The sequence below is a fragment of the Lissotriton helveticus genome, chromosome 4_1, assembly GCF_964261635.1.
Source record: "Lissotriton helveticus chromosome 4_1, aLisHel1.1, whole genome shotgun sequence".
Taxonomy (NCBI): Eukaryota; Metazoa; Chordata; class Amphibia; order Caudata; family Salamandridae; genus Lissotriton; species Lissotriton helveticus.
In genome coordinates, this window is record NC_136063.1 from 763,186,818 (window position 1) to 763,209,830 (window position 23,013).

The following is a 23,013-nucleotide window of genomic DNA, read 5'->3' on the forward strand; positions in this document are numbered from 1 at the left end:
TTGCCATCTTGGACATTAAGCCAATTGAGGAATTCTACGAGGCGCTCCTCTGTGCCAGTCCAGATGCACAGCACGTCATCTATATATCGTTTCAAGAGCCTAAGATGACTCTGGAACGGGTTGTTATTGTGATAGATGACGTGCTCCTCAAACTGTCCAACATAGATACAAGCTATGCTGGGTGCCATGGTCACCCCCATAGAGGTCCCAGACACTTGGAGGTACAGCTGATCTTTGTAGCTGAAATAGTTTCTGGTAAGTGCTAGCTCTATGCACTGTAGCACAAATGCCTGGGTAGTGTCATAGAACCATTCCTGATTCCCCAGGGCGCGCGCCGCTGCCACCAGCGCTGCGTCCTGGGGAATACAGGTGTACAATGATTCAATGTCAATTGTGACAAAAAATTCATTGGTTGGATCATAATGAATGTCCTCAAGTATATTTAAGATGTCAGTAGTATCTTTGACAAAAGATTTCTGGGTCACAACAGATTCTCTGAGGAAGTAGTCTGCATATTGGGAGAGTGGTTCAAGGATGGATTGAATCCCTGCGACAATGGGACGCCCCGGAGGGGGGCGTTGGAGCTTATGGATTTTGGGTAAAATATACAAAAGGACGGAGTCCTGGGGTTGGTATTCACCAGGAACTCCGCCTCTTTAACTGTAATCCATTTCCTTTCCTTAGCTTCTCCAACCATGTCGCGGATGGTCTGAGACAATTCATCCACAGGATCCCTATTTAGTGGTTGATAATTAGTTCTTACATTGAGGAGACGAAGCACCTCAGCCTCATAGTCGGCAGTGTTGAGAAGCACAACCGCCCCGCCCTTGTCGGACGATTTTATAGTTATCCCGACGTTATTTTGTAGGTTTTTTATGGCTTCCCAATCTTCTTTTGTCATGTTCTTGCGATGATATTGGCCCTCGGACTGTTCAATTTTGTCTATATCCCGTAGAACCAGGGATTCAAAAACCAGCACCTCAGGGCCTATTGCTGAGGTCGGTGGACAGAAAGTGGAAGGTTTCCTGAGATTAGAGGTGTAGGTGATATCTTCAGGTTGTCTGTTATCCTTAAAAAACTTTTTCAGTTTAATTCTCCTCATCGTCTCATGAAATTCGATTCTGCATTTAAATGCATCATGGTTTGGCGTAGGGACGAATCCCAGGCCCTTATTGAGTACTCTTCTTTCACTGGTGGTGAGGACGTGATCCGAGAGATTGACTACAATGTCCCCCCTCATTTCTGAGTCCTCCCCCTGCTGCGAGTCAGCCTCGGTGAGAACGTCTGCCATTGTTGGCGTTGTTGGTTTGGCTGGTTGTTTTGATTGCCTCTGCCTCTTCCGCCACTTTGACCACCCCCCCGATTGGTGGGTCGCTGGCCCTGGGCTAAAAAAGACCTAAGCAGGGCCCCAAGATCTTCACTACTCTGATTTTGCTGCTGGAACCTCACTCGGTTGCCTTGAGGTGTCTCTTCTTCCTCCTCACTCGATGTATTGTCGAACGTCCACTGTTTGGGCGTCCGTCTGGATTGTTGCCTACCCCCTCGACCTCTCTGTCTTCCTCCAAAGGCTTGTGGCTCTTGTGGTGTAGTATAATACTCGTCCTGCACGTAAGGAAAAGCCCACTCGTGCGAATATCTCTCTAAATTGCGAGTAAGGCCCTTTAGTTTTTGGGTGACCATATAATTTCTATATTCAGAGAGGTCGTCCTGGATTCTTTGAAGTTGTTCCTTTGTATCTACTAAGGTGGTGTCTCTCTGTATAGATTCTTCTAAGTCCAGGATCTCTTTAAGCAATTCCTCACTGAGCCGTTTCGCAGTGCTGATAATTAAAATAAGCCAGTCTCTCGTGCACTTATTCGCAATGAAGCTCCAGTCACGCCTGAATCTACTGTCATCTAGGAATATGCGGGGCTCTATTCTCACCAAGAGGCTAGCTGGTGCTGCGCCTGCCGTGTAGTATTCAGTCATAAGTGCCCCATGGAGCGCAATTCTAAACTGCTTCTTTTTAAGGGTACTGAGCTTTTCCCATTCTTCCCTCGCTTTAGTTGTACTCAACAACTGGTTGTCATGTAACGCGCCCTGGGGAATCAGGAATGGTTCTATGACACTACCCAGGCATTTGTGCTACAGTGCATAGAGCTAGCACTTACCAGAAACTATTTCAGCTACAAAGATCAGCTGTACCTCCAAGTGTCTGGGACCTCTATGGGGGCGACCATGGCACCCAGCATAGCTTGTATCTATGTTGGACAGTTTGAGGAGCACGTCATTATCACAATAACAACCCGTTCCAGAGTCATCTTAGGCTCTGGAAACGATATATAGATGACGTGCTGTGCATCTGGACTGGCACAGAGGAGCGCCTCGTAGAATTCCTCAATTGGCTTAATGTCCAAGATGGCAACCTCAAGTTCACTTGGACATACGATAGACACAAGGCAGTATACCTGGATTTGGACATTGAGCATAATATGGGCACTATCAACACCTGTGTACATCAAAAACCCACAGATAGGAATTCCCTGTTGTTATACGACTCTTTCCACCCCAGGGCTCTGAGGGACAATTTGCCTGTGGGGCAGTTTCTGAGATATAGACGAAACTGTTCAAATACCAACACCTTTCTTGAACAATCTGAAACACTGACGGATAAACTAATCAGAAGGAACTACCCTACAAGGACGGTGAAACAAGCAAAAAAGAGAGCACTGAATACACCCAGGAGTGCCCTTTTAGAAAAAACTGTCAAACAGAGGGATGAGTGTGTACCTGTGGTTATGACGTTTGACCCCATGGCTACAAAAATCCGGCAGTCCATCCGGAAGCACTGGTCAATTTTATCAGACAGCAACTTCAATATGCCTCCTCCCAGATTTGCTTTCAAAAGGGCGAGCAATTTAAAAGATAAACTCGTACATTCGAGGGTACCCTCTACACAAACTGATCAACAATCCACCATACCTAAAGGCCACTACCCATGCGGAACATGCTCGGTTTGCCCATTGACTAGAAAGAGCAAAAGTGTGACATTGACATCTGGCAAGGATTGGTTCCACAACCAATTTAGCAATTGTAACTCCACTCAAGTGGTATATAGGTTAACATGCCAGTGCGGTTTACAATACATCGGTCTGACCAGTCGAAAAATTAAAGTACGTATACAAGAGCATTTGAGCACCATTAGGGCTGGCAAACTTACAACGAGATTGGTCCAACACTGTTTTTCCATGAAACACACCTTCCAGTGGACTATCCTTGAGAAGATCCGAGGTTCCCCCCAAAATCTTGAGGAGATCTTATTAGCTAAAGAATCACGCTGGATTTATAATGAGAAAACAGACAGAACTGGTCTGAACGAGATTATAGAATGGAATCGTATCAAACTGTAAACTTCAAATTAGACCTGAATGCTCTGAAAAGTTCTTCACATTATAAATTAGATCTAAGGGCACTTGGTTATATGTGGTGGGTAATTGACAGCGTTTGGCCCGGATATTTAGCCCCCCATGGAACACCTAGGTGATATTGGCAAGATGGTGAGAGGTGAATGCCACCCCATTTGGACAATGAGGAATGATGGAGGGTTGTACACATATTTATCAAACATGCCTAGATAGGTTTGAGTAGTAAAGTCGGACCCCGAAATACTATCTATGTCGGGTTCCTTTGAATGCTCGGGTTTTGATATACAAGAAGTGAGGGATGAGGTTTTTGAAAGAGTATACTTCACTACATCCAGCTTTAAGTGGGGTAGGGATTATTTCCATCTAGCAGAGTTGGTATATTCTGAAATTCCAGCAAGGACGCAGCCTGGCCCTAGAGTGTCTCGATATTGTAGACATATAAGCATAAGTTATCACTACTGACTAGGCTATAATGGCCGTCATGTAGGATTTCTTTTCTCTTCTGGGGCAATGACTGAGGGGCGGGGACCCGCCGACACTCCGGCATTGCGGTTCTTTATATCTCTAACTATTTGGGTTGGGACTACTCGTACTTGCAGCAAGGAGACATTTTATTTGTACACACCCATACATATGCAGGCATTTTAATAATAACCACCGGCCACTTGGTCAAGATGGCCGCCATGGAGCACCTGTAATACGGGGTAGTACTTTTACGTGTTAAAGCACTGAGGGGTGTTCCCCAGCAAGGACGCAGCCTGGTCCTGGAGTGTCTCTAGATTGCATGCAAGCAGGCACAAGCTACCATTATTGACTAGGCTTCAATGGCCGCCACTCATGACTTCTTGTCTGGGGTAATGATTGAGGGGCGTGGCCCCGCCGGCACTCCGGAATTGTGGTTTCATTGCAGATTTAACCATCTGGTTTGGAACGATTTGTACTTGAATGTAGGAATTAGTGTATCTGTGTACACTCGTACATTTGCAGGCACTTAAATAATAACTTCAGGCCACTAGGCTAAGATGGCCGACACGCAACATCAGTGTCTCGTGGTACACAGTTAGGGGCGGGACCCGGCCGGCACTGCGGTCTTGTAGCCTCGAGATTCACATCGCGTGCACGGCTGAGGAAAGGCGTCTTCCTAGCACGGCACGGTGAGAGGAGGCTCGTGAGAGAATCCGATCAGGGAAGTAATTTGGCTATGAGGAGGTGTGCTGTGTGGGGCATAGATGATGTTGGCACCATTTATTAGCACGCTACTCGGTAGTGAGGGGCATTGTACCTAGTGAGTGAAGCAGTGGCTTCCAAAGTGTAAGGACATCGTGATTTGTTGTTACGATAGCTTTTGCAGTCTGCCACTAAAAAGGATGGGGAGTATGCGTTAAGATAGCGGTTTTAACACCAGATATAGGCACGCCGAGGGTATGACACCGGTGTAGCAACTAGCGGAGTGTGTTGGTGCAAACGAGTAGACAGCAATACGAAGACTATGTCTCAGTTTGATCATGATACAAATGCATGCACTTTATCGCCTTTCACAGATTTTACACTGGAGCAATAAGGAATAGACTTACATGAGAAGTGTTTGTTGCCCTAGAAGAAACAGGAGCGGCCGGTATGAGTGGCTTGGCTGCCCCCTGGTAATATTCCACATTGTACATCCCATACCTCACACAGTATATCCAGGCTGCGTTGGCTCCTGGTCCAGGTCTACATGTTTTTAATTGGCTCTTTTACCTGTTCTCTCTTGGCAGCACACTACAGAACTAGTGTCCAAAACAGTGAAGTGACATCCCCCGAGTGCAGCCCTGAAGAAACTGCTTTAATATAACATAGCAGTGAAACATGTCGGCACTGGCAGTAGGTTGTGGTAGGCATGATTAACTACCAGCCTTTTTATACAAGCACACAATCTCCGCCCTATGAATAAAACTGGGTAAGGGACGGATTGTTGTGTGTGTTTTTATGCACTTTGTCACGTTATTTTCACTTTGTTTGTATGTGTTGGTCACCAGCAGATATTTCTGCGCCTTCACTAGTTTGTCACTGTATATGTTGTTTGTTTTGGACACTTTTTTCCTTTCATCTTATTTTTCTTTAAGACGCAGGTGACAACCGATGATGAGACAGGGGCCTGTCTGGAAATTGTATACCAGTTACCCCGATGGTGGTGTTTCCGTGAGGTGTCACTTGCGTCTTTCACATTTTTTGCTCTAGTAGGAGCAGTGTCCAACGTTGGGTGTGGATGTAGTGGTGATCCCCGATATTTGGGTACACCGAACGTGTGGGTTCTGGTGTGTGGCCCAGGAGAACAGGTTTTTATACGTGGGCGGAGAACAGTGCATAGGGTCTCTTATAAAATTGGTAAGAGAGTTGTAGGGAGTAGGACGTTTGGAACACCCCCCTATAGTCACTGATTGGGACGTACGCCGGTGGAGTGGGTCTTTATTGTTTTGCTGATTTTGAGTGGAGGGCAACCCGCTCCAGTATCCCTCTTTGCTCCTATAATTGTTTGAATATTAGATTCTATAACAGCCACGAATCATGCATGGCACAGTCTCTTGCACATGCAAAATGGCGTGTTACTATACTCGCCAGAGATGCCAGTCGACTGGGCCAGATGGCTGCCCCCGCTTAAGGAAAAGGGAGTGGTCTCTGCCTTACAGACGCTGAACATCAAAACAGCGGGCGACCTATTCACTGATGGGGTGGCGAAGACATGGGAGCAGGCCCTGGGGTCCAGAGAAACGCCCTCGCTTCCGACACGTTTTCAATACCACAGAGTGTGCCGCGCTCTCGGAGACCTGCTGGGCGGGGACATGGCAGAGCCCCCTGAGGTTCCTGAGCTCACATATGTACTCAAAAACGCTACTCCCCATAAACTGTTGTCTAATATATATAAACTGACACAAGCGAATAAACATCAGACATACACTAAAGCGCGCTTGGCATGGCAGGCTGACTTAGACACTGTAATGGACGATGAAACGTGGCGATATTGCTGTACTATTACTAAGAAAGTATCACTTAATGGCAGACACAGACTGGTTCATTTCAAATTCTTAAATAGGGTATATTACACCGCAGCTAGACTCTGCAGATATGACTTAAGAGACTCGGCACGATGCGAGAGGTGTGGAGCCCCGAACGCTGACTTCCTACATCTCGCATGGCAATGCCCGGGTATATGGGATTACTGGAGTAAAATATTTGCTGATATTAGTGATTTGACGGAGGTTGCTATCACGCCTGACCCCCTGGTGGCCCTATTAGGATACACCAAAAAGCTGCCTAGAGCGATCAGACGATTGGTATACATGGGCCTGCTCGTGGCCCACAGGGTGCTAGCTTGTTGCTGGATGAGAGGCCCATTGCACACTCCTAAGCGCTGGGCGAACGACATGCTATACTGCTACACGCAGTCAGAAAATTATAGTGAACTGCAACCCCCCACTAGCAGACCTAAGAACTTTTGGAGCCTGTACCAAAACTACTTGAATAACAGAGAGGGAACCGAAGGGGTAACAGAATGAAAATGTACTGTATGCTTCGACGACGCATAATGGTACCAGGGGATGTAGTGGCATTGGCATTGAGAAGTGTGCGAAACGTCTCTCAACAGGAGTAGAATTTGAAATTATGGTGAACCGCCGCCTGCCCTGCTGAGGGTTGTTGGCTAAATGGCTGTGTATATACTAGTTGAGGTGAGGCAATGTCACCAAGCAAAAAGGAAAGTCAGCAATGTCAGATGGGGGGGGGGGGGGTACAGTAATAGACTGTTATTTTATCTCGTTGTTCTCAATGTAAACGCAATAAAGAAACTTAAAAAAATATTCCATAATTTTTGCATTTGGAGGATGGATGATATTTTTCTGTATTTTCTTGTATTGTTGTGCAGTTCAGATAATTGGAAATGCCTAGGACTGGGTCCCCAGCTTCCAATAATGACTTAGTGGGATCCCCGGATTCCAATAATAATTCAGTGGGTGTCCCCAAATTCCAGTAATGATTAAGTTGGGGGAGGTCAACAGAAGTCAAAAGGTTAAAAACCACTGCCCTAAAATTTGCAGCAATATACATGTTTTACCATTTTTTCACCATGAGATCCTGTCAAGTTCACCCGTGCTTAGTCAGGGATGTTTTTCCAAAGCTGGTCATGTACGTGCTCAAATTTTGTACGTAGTGTCTCTATCACGTCAATAATATTTCATTAGAGTCAATTAGATTTCATATCCTGCAGGAAAACGCATGTTTCTTAAGCAGTGTCTATGGCATCAATGATGGACTTCTCCGTGGGAGTCATGTCTGTGTTTTTAGACTTCTGCTGAGGAATGTCAATTTGTTGTGCTGGGTTTGCACTTTCACTTGCGTTTCCAGGGCCGGATTCAAGAACTCGTGGCACACAATAAAGTCCTCATAAGTTAGGTCTGTAGAGTGAATGCCAACATCTGAAATCCAAACCACTTCTTCTTTATGGCGCTCCCTGTCTGGGATTCGCTGGTGGATTGAAAGTATTTTTTCATATTAAATCCTGCCAAGTCAGAGGTGCTTTTGACACCACTTGATTGCAGCCTGCAGAGCACCAGCCTGTTGCCTCGTGTGATGGGTTCTCTACCTACGTGTGCAAAGGCAGTTGGGGACCTAGACATTTATAATGATAAAACAGATAAACACAATTAATACTGCGAGTACCCAAAGTGTACAGAACAATCCTGCAGTTAGAAATCTTGAAAATCCTGCTGTCTGAGTCAAGATTACCCTTACTAGTTTTATATGCACTGGTGCAGTTGCAGCTATATGGCAGTCTATTTAGAAACACCTGAGTAGCAGCTGAACTGGCTTCAACTGATTCAGAACTCTGCTAACCTTTTGATCATAGACACTCCTCTACATCTCCGCTAGCCTACTCGCTCTCTGCATTGGTTATCGATCCATATGAGTGCTTACCAAGGGCTAGTACTCAAGGATAGACCTGTCTCATCAGAACAATCAGAATTTTCCATTGTGCAAACCTAACTGTTATTTTTAAGGTCCAGATCTCTGCTGGACCAGCCAGGTATTGTTCCGTCTTCCCCAAATCTTCAGTTGGCAAAGACTGACGACACAGCATGTTCAGTGGGTAGTTCAGTGGGTAGTTCAATGAACTTGAACTACATTCCAAAGTCCATATGCACAGAATCATGCCTCTGCAAATTTAGGAAAATCTTTCATATGTGGCAGTCTTATTCTGTTCTCTATCTTCCGATTTTATATTTTGTGAGATCAGGGTGTTTCGCTGTAAATCAGTATCAGAGGGTTCTGATGTAAGTGTGCTTTTTAGAAGAATAAATAACGTAATATAACTGACGGTGCGAAAGGATAATGCACCACATGGAAACTATTGATAGAGAGATATACTGTATTTGTATCTACAAGCCTGTGTCTGGTAAGTTATCATAATGGCCGGCAATGTGAACTGGTTGAATTACTTTTACTCTAACTCCAGTGAGCGAGTCCATTCTCAAAAACCACCCCACCTAATGAAACCCTCAACTTCTCCAGAAGTCACTTAAATCTCAGATCAAGAGAGGATGGGCATCAGTACAGTAGCAAGAGGGTATGGCCCACATTATCGTGGCTCAGCAAAACTGAAGGCCAAAAGAGGATGTCACTGCAGAACAGAAGCATAGAAAGAGGTGTCCTAGGAGAACGACCGCACACAGCTTGTCATATGCACAAAAGCAGCAGTCCAAACCAAAAATCAAGAATAATAACTGAAAGACATTAGATGGCCAAGTCGAGAAAGTAATGTAGTAACAAATCAAATTAAAGACACAAGTGGCGACCCTTGGAATAGTCAGGGGATATGATACAACATTCATTGATGGCTCCAGAAAGTGTCACAAAAGGGGGCGGTGATGGACGGAGCATCTGAACCAATCAAACACTCACACCCAGTCAAAAGATCTGGGTTTGATCCATCACCGTTCTTTAGCCCACTCTGCCACCCCAGTTCAGACATGGCTATATGCAAATCAGTCTGACCCTGTGCCTCATGGGCACAGTCCAGCCCGAACTGCCAAGCCATGCCTTCCCTGGACCGGAAACAAGCTTCCGAGGACCGGTTTCTGGCATTCCAGCCGTCTTCAGCCCGGCATGCTTGAATCCAGTGGCAAAGTGAGCAAGGGACTCACGTCTGAGCATACCCTGCCACACTTATGGCGGCCAAAAGCGGTACAAAAGGGGGCGGTGATGGACGGAGCATCTGAACCAATTAAACACTCACACCCAGTCAAAAGATCTGGGTTTGATCCATCACCGTTCTTTAGCCCACTCTGCCACCCCAGTTCAGACATGGCTATATGCAAATCAGTCTGACCCTGTGCCTCATGGGAACAGTCCAGCCTGAACTGCCAAGCCATGCCTTCCCTGGACCGGAAACAAGCTTCCGAGGACCGGTTTCTGGCATTCCAGCCGTCTTCAGCCCGGCTTGCTTGAATCCAGTGGCAAAGTGAGCAAGGGACTCACGTCTGAGCATACCCTGCCACACTTATGGCGGCCAAAGCGGTACAAAAGGGGGCGGTGATGGACGGAGCATCTGAACCAATCAAACACTCACACCCAGTCAAAAGATCTGGGTTTGATCCATCACCATTCTTTAGCCCACTCTGCCACCCCATTTCAGACATGGCTATATGCAAATCAGTCTGACCCTGTGCCTCAAGGGAACAGTCCAGCCCGAACTGCCAAACCATGCCTTCCCTAGACCGGAAACAAGCTTCCGAGGACCGGTTTCTGGCATTCCAGCCGTCTTCAGCCCGGCTTGCTTGAATCCAGTGGCAAAGTGAGCAAGGGACTCACGTCTGAGCATACCCTGCCACACTTATGGCGGCCAAAGCAGTACAAAAGGGGGCGGTGATGGACGGAGCATCTGAACCAATCAAACACTCACACCCAGTCAAAAGATCTGGGTTTGATCCATCAGCGTTCTTTAGCCCACTCTGCCCTTGTATCTTCATGATTACATTTTAGAGTGATGGTTTGGTTTCCTTTTTCTCCCGTTGCTTTGTTACTTTCTGAGCTGCAATTTGAATTTTGATGGTTTCTTTTTTCTCTATTCTAATACTTTTTCTTATTTTTTCGTTCTTCTTTATCATATGTTGAAGGGGAAGATGTGTTGTAACTTACCCTTTAACGGTGATGCACCTGTGAGAATGTTAGGTGTATGACGAGAACATTGTGGGGGACTTGGCAACAGCAGTGGCAATAACCCAGCTGGCTGTTGGTGGTGTCCTCCGGTGAGTGTGAATAAACACTTAAGTTAAAGAAAAAACACAGCGTTTACTTCGTTTTATTACAATCATTTGCTCCATGGCCCATTCTCAAGATTTCATAAACAATCCCATGGCAAGCGAAATTCACCATGCAGTTCGCTATGCCTTGTGCATCATTGATGTGGGTAGAGAAACTGGCCACCCACTTGTCTACTATATATTTCCTTGACACAAGCTGGATCTCCCGGAGTTAATTTGTTTTTGTTTTACTTTGGTAACTTCACTCTGAATTTACATAACCCATGCAAATGTTACTGGTGAAATGCGCTCAGATAGTCCTTAGTCTTGTTTACGATATATGAATGCTTATAAAACGAATAAATAATTCTATTGGCAGTGGGCGAAGTAACACAAAGGATAGAGACCACCAGGAAATCTCAGACTGTGAGAGGCTGGTCTTTCAACATTTCAAGATAGACAGTATATATTAAGTAAGCTCTTTGCATTTGAATGAGCAAGAAACGTAACAAAAAACTTACCTTCCAAGCATTGTATGTACCAGATGGATCCGTCTGATACAGCCTTGGCACACCATCATAATCAAAGCCCATTATTAATGCAGATATACCAAAGGGTCTGCGCCCATTGCTTTGAGTGTACCGCTGCAAAAGGATGACAAAAAGTGAACATTGCGAGGATAGCCAAACATTGAAGGAAAAAAGTACATACTGGTAACTGTAGTTCTCCAGAATTGGTATCTTTTATAGATCCACATGCATGAATCATCCCTGGTATCGTAGTTGGGAGTCCCACAGTAATATCACAATAGTAGTTCTATGTTAAACTAGCTCTTAGACTGAAACAAAGACTGTTCAGTGGCCTAGTCACATCATATAAAAGAACCAAACTTCAATTTGTAGAACACACTTTGAGAAGCTATCATCCTTCAAGTTTCATTTAGCACTGTAAAGGAATAATACAAGTACAATAGCCCTTAATGGGGAGGAGGGGGATGATCACATGTGATTCTATAAAATATGCCATTTTGGCAACTACAGAGGCACTACAAGTAACTTTTTCTTCTCCAGAATTTGATCTTTCATAGATTCACATTCTTGCTTTAGAATAGCAAACAGTCATATTATATAGAACAACCACATGCAGTTGTAATTCAAAAGGCGGATCATCTTGATAGCATGAGATACTCTGTTTTGAGAGAGATTGTTCTCTTGTAGGAGAACCATAAGCTATGAGTAGCTGATCATATGTTCTGAAATTGCTTGTGCGGACTACAAAGAATTTCAGACATCGCCTATGAAGTGTTGTTTCTGTTGCAGTGCTGGTATCTTTAAAGAAAGTCTTGATGATTACCGGTGCATTTAAAATGGAATCTGATGGCACTCTCAGTATAATTCATGGATTCGTTATAAAAATGGCTATTGTCACAGAACTGCAGGTAAGGTTTTTACACAAAAAGTTTTTTTTTTAACACAAACTTTATTACATTTTTCAGTTGTACATACAAACAACTACACCCACACCAGTACATGTGTGTACCAATACGGCTCAACATCGTGAACACTGCAAATCACATGTTGGGTCAGGTTGCCAGTCCTACATAACATTGTACATGGTTATTTAACATCAACATGTTACAGTGTATATGTCCTCTTTTGGTATGTACCCCATTCTGAATTGTAAGCTCACAGTCTGAAGTTTTAATTAAACACAAAATTACCTCCCTTGATCCCTCCCGCCACCCCATCCTGGAGTTAACTAACTTGGAACACCATTGATAGCCACATAACAGTCAGAATAGCACATTTACATTTCGCAAATGGATATGTGTAATACCCAGGACAGACAGCACACTACAGTATAGTACAGCATACTCAAGTGTATCTCATGAACAGTATCTGCCTCCCTCACACAGTTTTCCACCCCAACAGTGATCATGCCTCCTCTACCTGTGTTGGCTCTTCCCAGCTTTTGAATGCTTCACATAGCATATCCCATGCCATCGCTATCAGTATTTTTCTCAGTCCCCTTTGCTCTTCCCTGTGTATCGCAGCACTTTCAGCGAGGCTCCACTTAATCACATCCTTCTACCAAGACTCTGTGTTTGGTGGCCTTGCTGCTTTCCACCGACTGGTGATGTGTCTCTTCGCTAGTATTAATGCTAGCTTGGCTAAGCATGCCTGCACCTTATATCCCTTGGGGTGGGGGTATAACCCTAACAGACAGCTCTTATCTGTGTTCCAGGTGTTGCCTCCTACTATGTACGTTAACATTGGCGTTATCTGCGCCCAGTAGTGTGCCAATGCTGGACATGCCCACAGCATATGTACAAACCCTGCATCCGCCGCTACACACCTCGGGCAATTTGATGGAGAAGTTGGGAACATCTTGTGGAGTCTGAGTGGTGTAAGGTATGCCCTCTGTATGATCAGGTATTGTATAAATTTGAACCGTGCATTACGGTACACTATCTTCGGGTATTCTAGCGTTCTTGACCATTTTTTGTCCGTCAGGCCCGTTACCACAGGTGCCCCCCACTTACTCTGCAATGGCCCCAGTGGATATACTATCGTCCCTCTTATACCTGTGTAAAGCCATTTTGTTAAATGCCTGACGTTTCCCATTAAATGCAACATATGCACTAACTCATTTGTGGGCGGCTCTTGCCCATTTGGGGCCCACATTTGTTTCACACAATGAGGTAATCCTGCGTGTAAGAGGAATTGACTGTCCGGCAGGCCGTTGGCATTTGCGAAGTCGGTGGGTGACATCAGTATACCCTCCTGAAACAGTGCCCCCACAGTTGCTATCCTGTTTACAGTAAAGGTTTGAATTTCACCTATTCTTCTTGCAGATATTAGGGCCAGTAGGTGAGCCAGTTCCCAGTACAGAAATGTCGTGTCTGCTTTGTGTACTGGCTCAAAAAGACTTTTCATAGGTTCCTAGAATACAGTATGGAGTTAACAAGGAACTTGTGGATGTGTCACCATTGTAAACGCTCTAAAGGGCCTTTAGAGATTTCCTTTATAATTCTATCAGATCAGAAATCAGGTTTATTTTTTGCCCTTCTGTAACAGGAGCTATCCTCCAGGTAGACTCTCATGGAGGCATGGCTAAGACCTGAACTGGTTCATTGCAGAAGGGAGAGAAGAATATGGTACAGGAAGTGGGCGAAGCTTGCTTGCGACTAAGATGGCTGCTTGAGCTTGCAGCTCTGCAAAAATCACATAACTATCTGTAAATATCCAATTTCTACTGAGTGCAATCGGCACGAACGCAACGATACAGCCGCCGGAATTGCTGGGGAGTGTAGCACTCTTGCTCCAACAGCCACACTGCACCGGACGGCGAAGCGGAACACATCTGCCTGTTGAATGAGCGGCCAGGCCTGAATCCCTGGACTCCCGTGGTCAGCGGGGGCGCTCTCCCCGCCCAGTGCTGCGGCAACTACTAGCATCTCACACCCAGTGGCGAGGATTGGCCCCCTCCCCTCCTATCACTGAGCGACTAGTAGACCCTGGGCCCTCTGGTTCCCGTGGTATCCCCCCTTGGCCTGCTGGGTTGCTAAACCGGCGGGAAGCCTCGAAGGCGAGCGCCAGCTGGAGCGCCGTGGCCGGGACAACGCCACTGCTGAAGCTCAAGGTGAGGTAACGCGAAAGGCCTTACTGTGGCGGATGGACGTCATGAGATCTCCGGAGGTGCTCTTCCTGCGGCACTGCTGGCTTGAGGCACGAAGCAAACCCAAAGGGGATGATGGACGGAGTGTTGAACATTGCAAGCACTCACCCCCAATCTACTGATCTGGGTCATCATCATTCTTTAGCTCACTCCACCACCCCAGTTCAGACATGGCCATATGCAAATCAGTCTGACCCTGTGCCTCATGGGAACAATCCAGCCCAAACTGCCAAGCCAGGTCTTCCCTGGACCGGAAACAAGCATCCTGGGACCGGTTTCTGGCTAATCAGCTATGATCAGCCAGGCTAGCTTGAATCCAGCCCAAACTGCCAAGCCATGTCTTCCCTGGACCGGAAACAAGCATCCTGGGACCGGATTCTGGTTAATCAGCTGTCATCAGCAGGCTAGCTTCAATCCAGTGGCAAAGTGAGCAAGGGACCCACGTCTGTGCATACCCTGCCAACTTAGGGCGAACAAAGCAAAACCAAAGGGGATGATGGACGGAGTGTTGAACATTGCAAGCACTCACCCCAGTCAATTGATCTGGGTTTAATCCATCATTATTCTTTAGCCCACTCCGCCACCCCAGTTGTGGCACTAGACACTCTTTTTTGCCTGCAACTGGAGCCTCACTGCGGAAGAGACACGCCTTCCATTTTAAATTGCCTTCAACCTGCCCTGTTCTCGCGGATTCCTGGATGGAGGGGGAGCGAAAGCGGTGACGACTCTGCTGGGCTCAAAGCGCTGCCATAGTGAGAGTTGGTGATCCTTACCTAACTGAGACTGCTAGGATGAGAGCTGCTACTTACCTACAATACTAGTCCACGCCTGGAGTGTGAGCCTGCCCAAGCGTCCCCCACCATAGACGCACAATCACCGCTGCCAATACTCAGGGGCTGCTACTGCTACACAGCTCGTTCAGCTGGGTGAAAAAGGGCTTCTTCCTCCCCAAGTTAGCCATTACCAGTGGAGTGCGGGGCTACCTCTGTGCGCCTGGATTGGGGAGCAGTGCTGTATTGAGGGGGCAACTGCCTTGCGTCATTTTGTGGAGGAAAAGCTACATCCACCAACAGCCTGAGTGTCTGGTTACCCACCCCCCTCTCTTTTTCTTACATCTACAGCCGAAACTGCGAGGCTCATTTACCACCCCCTGGGTATCCTGCTGTGACCCACTGAGCGGTTTCAATTCTATTACAATAATAATCACAGACGCAACCAGTTGGTGTACACGTACAGACAGTGGCCGACTGGGACCAGCTGAGATCTCGACTTGGCATAGCGAGAAAACGGATCGGAAATGGGCAAAGTCGACAGAACACAACCAAAACTCACAATCGATCAAAGGAAGTCTACCGGGTGCAAGGCCGCTGCAGACGATGGTGAGAACACGCAAGATCTGCCTCAGGAGGAACCAGAAGGAGACATTAGTACTATGCTTGCAGCGATTGAGAAGGGCCTGCAGAGAAGCCTCTCTGTGCTAGGCTCTAAGATGGACTCTCTTTCCTACCGTATGGATAGAATGTCTGAAAAACTAGAACTACATGCACAGCGTTTGGATAAGGCAGAATGCCGGGTCACGGAAGTTGAGGAGGCACAGACACGCTAGACGTGGGCCACAAGCAGTTGGGGAAAGTTATGCAGGTTCTACAGGACAAGACAGATGACTTGGAAGCACGTTTGAGGCGTAGAAACCTTAGAATAACAGGCCTTTCGAATCCACCCCGACTGGCAACATGGAACAGTTTATTGAAAAATTGCTTGTTACGCTCCTTGGACATGAGACTTTCTCATCCATGTTTGTAGTGGAAAGAGCACACCGCTCCATGGGTCCGCATCCGGTGTCCGGAGCTCCTCCGAGGCCAATCATAGCGAAGCTTCTTAACTACCGCGACAGAGACTGAGCACTACGAGTGACCAGGGACAGGCAACCGCTCCATATGAAGGCTCCACTATATCGCTGTTCCCTGACTTTACTCTCAAAGTGCAAGAGGTGCGCTAGCAGTTTGCCCCATTGAAGATGCAACTTAGAGAGCAACATTGACTATGCTATGCTCTACCCTGCCAGTCTCCGGATTAATCACCAAGGACAGTTGCATATCTTTACAGACCTGAAGGCCTTGCAAAAGGCAATGAAGGAATGGGTCAAATACAAACGTCGAAGCCCTGAGAGAACACCGGTGTACGAAGCAGGAGGAGGTGGTTTTGAAGAACAAGACTGATTGTGAGACTCCGTACTATGCAGGTAAGATAGTTATTGCTGGGGGGATTGTGCGATGTTGAACTGCCTTGTGAGGAGTATTTATATCAAGATGCCGGGTTTAGTGCCTTAAGACTGGTGCTGTAGCTGTAGAGGGATGGTGTGCACAGGTATAGGCCGCAAGGGGAAAGGACTACAAAGAATTACGGTCATATCAAATAAATCAACAGTGGGAAGTAGTCAAGTTCTCCGTGATAACATTGCAACTACTTTCAGGAATAAAGTCTATGCCAATTATAGTAATTTCTCCGCCATCCCCAATCCACCGATCATAGTTTCCCCCATCTCCAAAATCGAAGAGAACAATGTTTTTAGTTTCTCACAGGTGCATAGTGAGATTGTGGAAAAACGTATTCAAGAAACAAAATCGGGCTCCCCGTTGGATCATTGTCCCCCTGTAGTACTAAAAAGCATAGCAAAGGATGTGAGTCCTAAATTGACTAATATTTTCAATAATATGTTCCTATCAGGCTCATTCCCGGCCATCTGGAATGACACAGCCATTCTTCCTTTGATAAAGAACGCTAACCTGGATATACCTATAACAAACAATTATCGTCGAATTGCTAGGCAACCTTTCCCGGCGAAAATAGCTGAGAAAATAATGAACAATCAGCTTACACAGTTCATTCAAGAAAAGGAACTACTTGACCCCTCTCAATTTGGATTGCGTTCAGGACATTGTACGGAAACGGCACTAATTAAGGCTACCGGGGAGATCAGAGCAGCAATGGACCAGGGAGGTGCAGCTGTTCTGATTCTCCTCGATTTGTCGGCTGCCTTTGATACTGTGCACCATGACACACTGCTCCAGCGTCTGGGAAAAGTAGGAGTAAAGAACTCAGCTCTCTTTTTATTAGCATAATTCTTTAAAAATAGGAAACAGATGGACCCTAGATCAGTTTCAAGCTGCCCCTTACGTACTCCCGTGTGGGGTCCCTCAGGGGTCATCGTTAAGCCCATCTCTGTTCAACATATATGTGTCCGAATTGACCCCTTGGTTAAAAAATGTGGCTTTAATCTGACATCATATGCCGATGACACTCAGATTGTAGTAGAGGTGCTTAAAGATCAAGCTCCACCTGCTTCACAATTACAGAATTGTATGAGGGAAGTTAGTCATTGGATGGGTAGGCATTGCCTCAAATTTAACTCGGACAAAACCGAGGATGTGATCTTTGGCAACCTCCGACCCATATGGGATGACTTATGGTGGCCGGTGGATATCAGAGAACTCCCGAAGCCGGTAGAAAAGGCAAAGAACCTCGGGGTGTTGATCGATAACAAACTTACCTTTTCTCAGCAAACTAATGCAACAGTGTCAGCTGCATTCTACCTAAGAAAACTGAAGAAGATTAGATCCTTCATCCCCTTAGACCTTAGGAGGACGATGGTAAAAATGTTAGTGCTATCGAAATTAGATTACTGCAACGACCTCTATCCTGGGTTACAGAAGCAACACTTGAAAAAACTGCAAATGGTACAGAATGCCGCTGTTAGGCTCTTGCTGGATGTACCAAAATATCAATCTGTCTCAGAGAACATGCGGAAATTCCACTGGTTACCAGTGATTCAGCGCATCAAGTTCAAAGTACTTTGCCTTGCTTACAAGGCATTGAACAATATTGGGCCAGAGCCACTAAAAAGTTTGTTTGCATGGTACCACCCAGGTAGATGTTTAAGGTCTACTAACGCCAAGTTGATGCTGGTACCTAAAATTTGTACGGCAAATTGGGGAGGCCGAAGTATAAGCTACTGTACAGTTAAACTCTGGAACACTCTCCCAGTGGATATACGAGGGGCCAACTCCCTCATCAACTTCAGAAAAAGTCTGAAAACCTGGTTGTTTAACTAAGTCCACTAAATCCATTCCCTTTTCTTCTTCTTCTGTCATGGCTACTTAGGTCCAGCGCCAAGACACCTTTCGGTATTCGTGCGCTTTAGAAATAATATTAACGTAACAAAATCATGAAGCCGGGAGGGGGTTTAATGGTATGACAACAACCTCAGAAGTTCTAAATCCTTGAGGTGGTATGCGGAGCAGAGGCCAGGAGATGTCTTCTTCAGTTTATGAGTAGGTAGGTGCTACCTCTGCCCGCGAGAGTAATGCACAGTTGGGGTATTGTTTTATGGGGAAGAGGGATGGGACCTCTATGCGCTGTATTGAAGTATTTGCAATTGCTGTTTTCTTTCGGTGAGGCTCAGGAGGTCTGATTGCCAGTTCTTCGTCTAGGCTTGGTTGGGGCTAGCCTGGAGTGGGCGGCAAGTGGGAAGGGATGGGGATTTGAGAGAAGCAGAATTGATAAAGGACACAATATACTTTGCACAGTCACTATGTAAGTCGTAGATTATTATGGCTGACACTGACAGGACAAGTTCGACAGAGAACGATACAGCTGGTGACTCTCCCCGCCAGGTGGTTACACAGTGTAAACTGCGTGCTCTCACATGGAATGTGCGAGGTCTCAACGACCACAGGAAACTACGCAAGGCATGACAGTGACGTCGCACTACTACAGGAAACACACCTACCTCTCTCTAGTTCACTGCTTCGTAGTAGGGGCTTGCAGGGAAACACGCACGCTGCGGGCTTCCCCACCCATGTACGGGGGGTACTTACATGGGTTCACCCCAAATCTGCCTTCACCCTTGAACCTTTACATAAGGATGTTGATGGTAGACATGTTTAGCTGTCGGGGTAAGGGACTGGACTACTTGTAATAAATGTTTATGGGCCCAACTATGACAATCCTGACTTCTATACTGCCTTGTAGGGTAGGGTGCAGACCTTCGGGGGTGGGGCAGCAACTTTGGGGCGGGGACTTCAATTTAGTTTTAAATCCGGAACGTGACAGCTCAGGAGGACCAGTGAGACGTGTCACTGCTGCGGCTAGAACAATTACAGATTTTATGGTGCAAACAGACCTGCAAGATGTGTGGAGACAGAGGTTTCCTTGATAAAGGGGGTTGTACACACTATTCGGCATACCATGACTTACAAACGTATTGATTAAAGGTTGGCCTCTGGGCAACTGTCTAGCCATGTGAGGACGTGCGAGGTGCTACCATGTACACTCTCGGACCATTCCCTGGTTCTGGTTGTGATTGATACCCCCTTAAAGACTTTCCCCTCCTACACTTGGAGGTTCCCCCATTCTCCCTATTGGACGCGGTGTTCAAGGCTGAACTGGCAGAGGCAATTGAAACATATTTTGACAATAATGTGGGCTTGGTAGAGAGCTTCCAGGTGGTGTGGGAGGCGCTTAAAGTGTTTATCCGAGGGGTCATGATGTCTAAGCACTCGGGAGTTCTTAAAGTGCTGTGCAAGATGTTGGCTGACTTGGAGGCCACTTTGGCCGACTTAGAGACACGTCTCCAACAAGGTGTTGAGGATGAGGTGATGGCAGAATTCAAAGCCCGACTGGAGGTGTTCCAAGACACGGCTGATGCTGAAATTAAACATTTCTGCAAATATGCCACTGCTCGCATTTACGGTTAGGGCGAAAGGCCAGGTAGGGTCCTTGGTCAGTTATTAAGGAAGTGTCAGGAACACACGGGGGTCACTGACCTGAAGTCAGCAGAGGGGGTGACGCTATCTGATGATTCTGCCATAGCAGAGCGATTTAGGCAATCCTATTCGACATTATACTCTTCGTGTAGTTCAGGCACCGAGGAGGACATTTTGGACTACTTAACACATATTAAGTTGCCTTGGCTGACGAATACGCATCGCGAATTATTGATGCGTCCGTTAGAAAAAGAGGTACTACTTCTAGCACTATCTAGTTTGAGAGCCGGATGTGCCCCAGGGATAGATGGCCTGACAGTGGCCTTCTATAATGCGTTCTTGGACCTACCTTTGCCGCACTTAGCCACTTTATTTGATGACATGTGTGAGTCGGGCACAATGCCGCCCTCAATGAGAGTGGCTGTTATTGTGGCCATTTAAAAGCCGGGAAAACCACCTGAGGATTGTTCGTCATATCGTCCACTTTCATTGCTTAACGTTGACACCAAAATCTTCGCAAAGATCCTGGCCAATCGTCTGGTGCTTCTGGTCCCCACGTTTGTTGCTTCGGAGCAGGCTGGGTTTGTTCCGGGATGTAACATCACTTATAATTTACGCACAGTATTTGGCGCCCTCCAGCATACTATACCGGACACTTGCGCAGTAGCGGTGTTTCTAGATATGGAGAAGGCATTTGACTTTGTTGAATGGCCCTTCATAAGACAGGTTCTGTTGCGTATGGGCCTGAGAGAGTTCTTCATAAAAATACTAGGGATACTCTATAGCTTGCCCACGCCCGTATTAAAATTGGAGACTTGGTAACGAAACCGATACGTATCACAAGAGGTACCAGCCAAGGTTGTCCGCTCTCTCTGATCCTCTATGCTTTAGTTTGTGAACCCTTAGCCTGTGCGCTATGTCAATATCATAGAAATAAGGGCATTCGCATCCCAGGCTATGAACTCATAGTTTTGACATTTATTTATTTCCACATTTGTTAGGCGCACTGTTACCGAAACTGTGTCCTGGCGCTGAATAACCACAGGTGTGCATAAAGAGGGAATTAGTATGTGAATAACCAAGTTTTCAGGGCCCCGCCTAAATGGCAGCAGGCCAGACATCTGCCTAAGGGCCAGTGGCAGAGCATTCCAAGCCTTGGCTGCTCCAAGGGAGAAACTCCTTCCCCCCCAGCGAGCCTTCCTGGCTTTAGGGACAATGATCAATCCTTGGTTAGCCGACCTGAGTGACCTAGTCTGTTTGTACCACTGAAAGAAGGAGGTCATACAGTGGGGGCCCAAACCGTTCAATGCTTTAAAAACTACACAGAGCAATTTGAAGACTATTCTTTTCCGCACTGGCAGCCAGTGTAGTTTTATCAGATCTTGTGCTACCGACGAGAATTTGGAAGTGCCCGTAATTAAGCGGGCCGCCGCATTCTGCAGAACTTGGAGTTTGTTTAACAGCCCCTTTTGGGCATTTAGAAGCAGGCTGTTACAATAGTCTAGTCGAGATATTGGCAATCCCGTTACCACCGTTTTTCTGTGTTTGTCCGGGATGTAATGCAGCACTTTTCGTATTGTTTTCAGGACATAATGAATGGATGCCGACAGGGTGTTGACTTGCAGCCTAAAGGAGAGGGTGTCATCCATCAGTACCCCCAGGTTTTTGACCTTTGTAACAGGAGAGGGGGGAGTCCCCATTTCCTCGGGCCACCACCTTGGGGACCAGAAATTTTCTTTGGCCCCAAATAGTAGAACTTCAGTCTTAGCTGAATTCAATTTGAGACAGTTTTCTGCCATCCAGTTACTGACCTCCCGCATGCAGTCCTTGAACCTGTCCGCTGTGTCGCCCACTCCACCAGGTAGCAGCGACACTACAATCTGTGTGTCGTCTGCATAAGATGTTACGTTAAAGCCAAAGGATCTTATGAGTGGCGCCAGGGTGGAGACGTACACATTGAAAAGGGTCGGGCTCAAGGAAGAGCCCTGAGGGACTCCACACGGGAGTACGAAAGGGACCGATTCACAGTCTCCCAGGGCTACAACCTGAGTCCTGCCGGAGAGGAAGGCTTGCAGGATCTTGAGGGCCTTTCCCTGAATTCCGCAGGCCCCCAACCGGTCCACCAACAGCCTGTGGTGGACCGTGTCGAAGGCAGCGGACAGGTCGAGCATGATCAATGCGGCTCTGCCTCCTTCATCCATCACTTGTCTTATCTCTTCGGCAGATTTTATCAGGGCAGATTCTGTGCAGTGCCCTGGCCGGAATCCATGCTGAGATGGATCCAGACATCGTTCTTTACCTAGAAAGGCGCTCAGCCGAGTATTTATTATACCCTCTATAATTTTGGCCGGTAGAGGTAGCCTGGCGATGGGTCGATAGTTATTCAAATCGCCTACATCTAGGTTGGGTTTTTTGAGAAGGGGTAAGATCGATGCTTGTTTCCAGCATGTAGGGAACTCTCCCCTTTCCAGCATGTTATTGAAAAGAGGGGCGAGTCTTGATGCTATGATGGATGGGACTGTTTTTACAATGGCGGCCGGGCAGGGATCAACAGGGGAACCTGATTTAATCCGCTGTAACCAAATCCTAACTTCCTCCTCGGTGATAGGGGAGAAGTTGAGTAGTCTCTCAGTGTGGCAGTCTGTCTCTGAGCTATCTGGGTTAGTCGGTGGAGAGATGACCTTAGCTAGATGATCCGGGGAATAAAAGATCTTCTCGACCTTACCCTTGAAAAATTTGGCCAGATCTTCACATAAATCCCTACTAGGGGGAATTTCCACTGATTTGGGGGCTGAAAGGGATATAACTGTGCGGAATAGTTCTTTTGAGGAGTTACTTGCGTTCTGAATGCGAGTGGTAAAAAAGGCCCTTTTGGCCGCACGAATCCTCTCTTTA

General features: G+C 46.6%; 1 protein-coding gene across 7 annotated transcripts in view; it reads right to left on the minus strand.

Annotated features, from left to right (window-relative positions):
* PSMA8 (proteasome 20S subunit alpha 8) overlaps window positions 1-23,013 on the minus strand; it is a 443,554-nt gene that overhangs the window by 265,298 nt on the left and 155,243 nt on the right. For all 7 annotated transcript variants that reach the window (XM_078687393.1, XM_078687394.1, XM_078687396.1 and 4 more), the window contains one exon: window positions 11,197-11,319. In XM_078687393.1, the coding sequence (XP_078543519.1) occupies window positions 11,197-11,319 (123 nt within the window). The remainder of the gene's footprint in view (window positions 1-11,196; window positions 11,320-23,013) is intronic.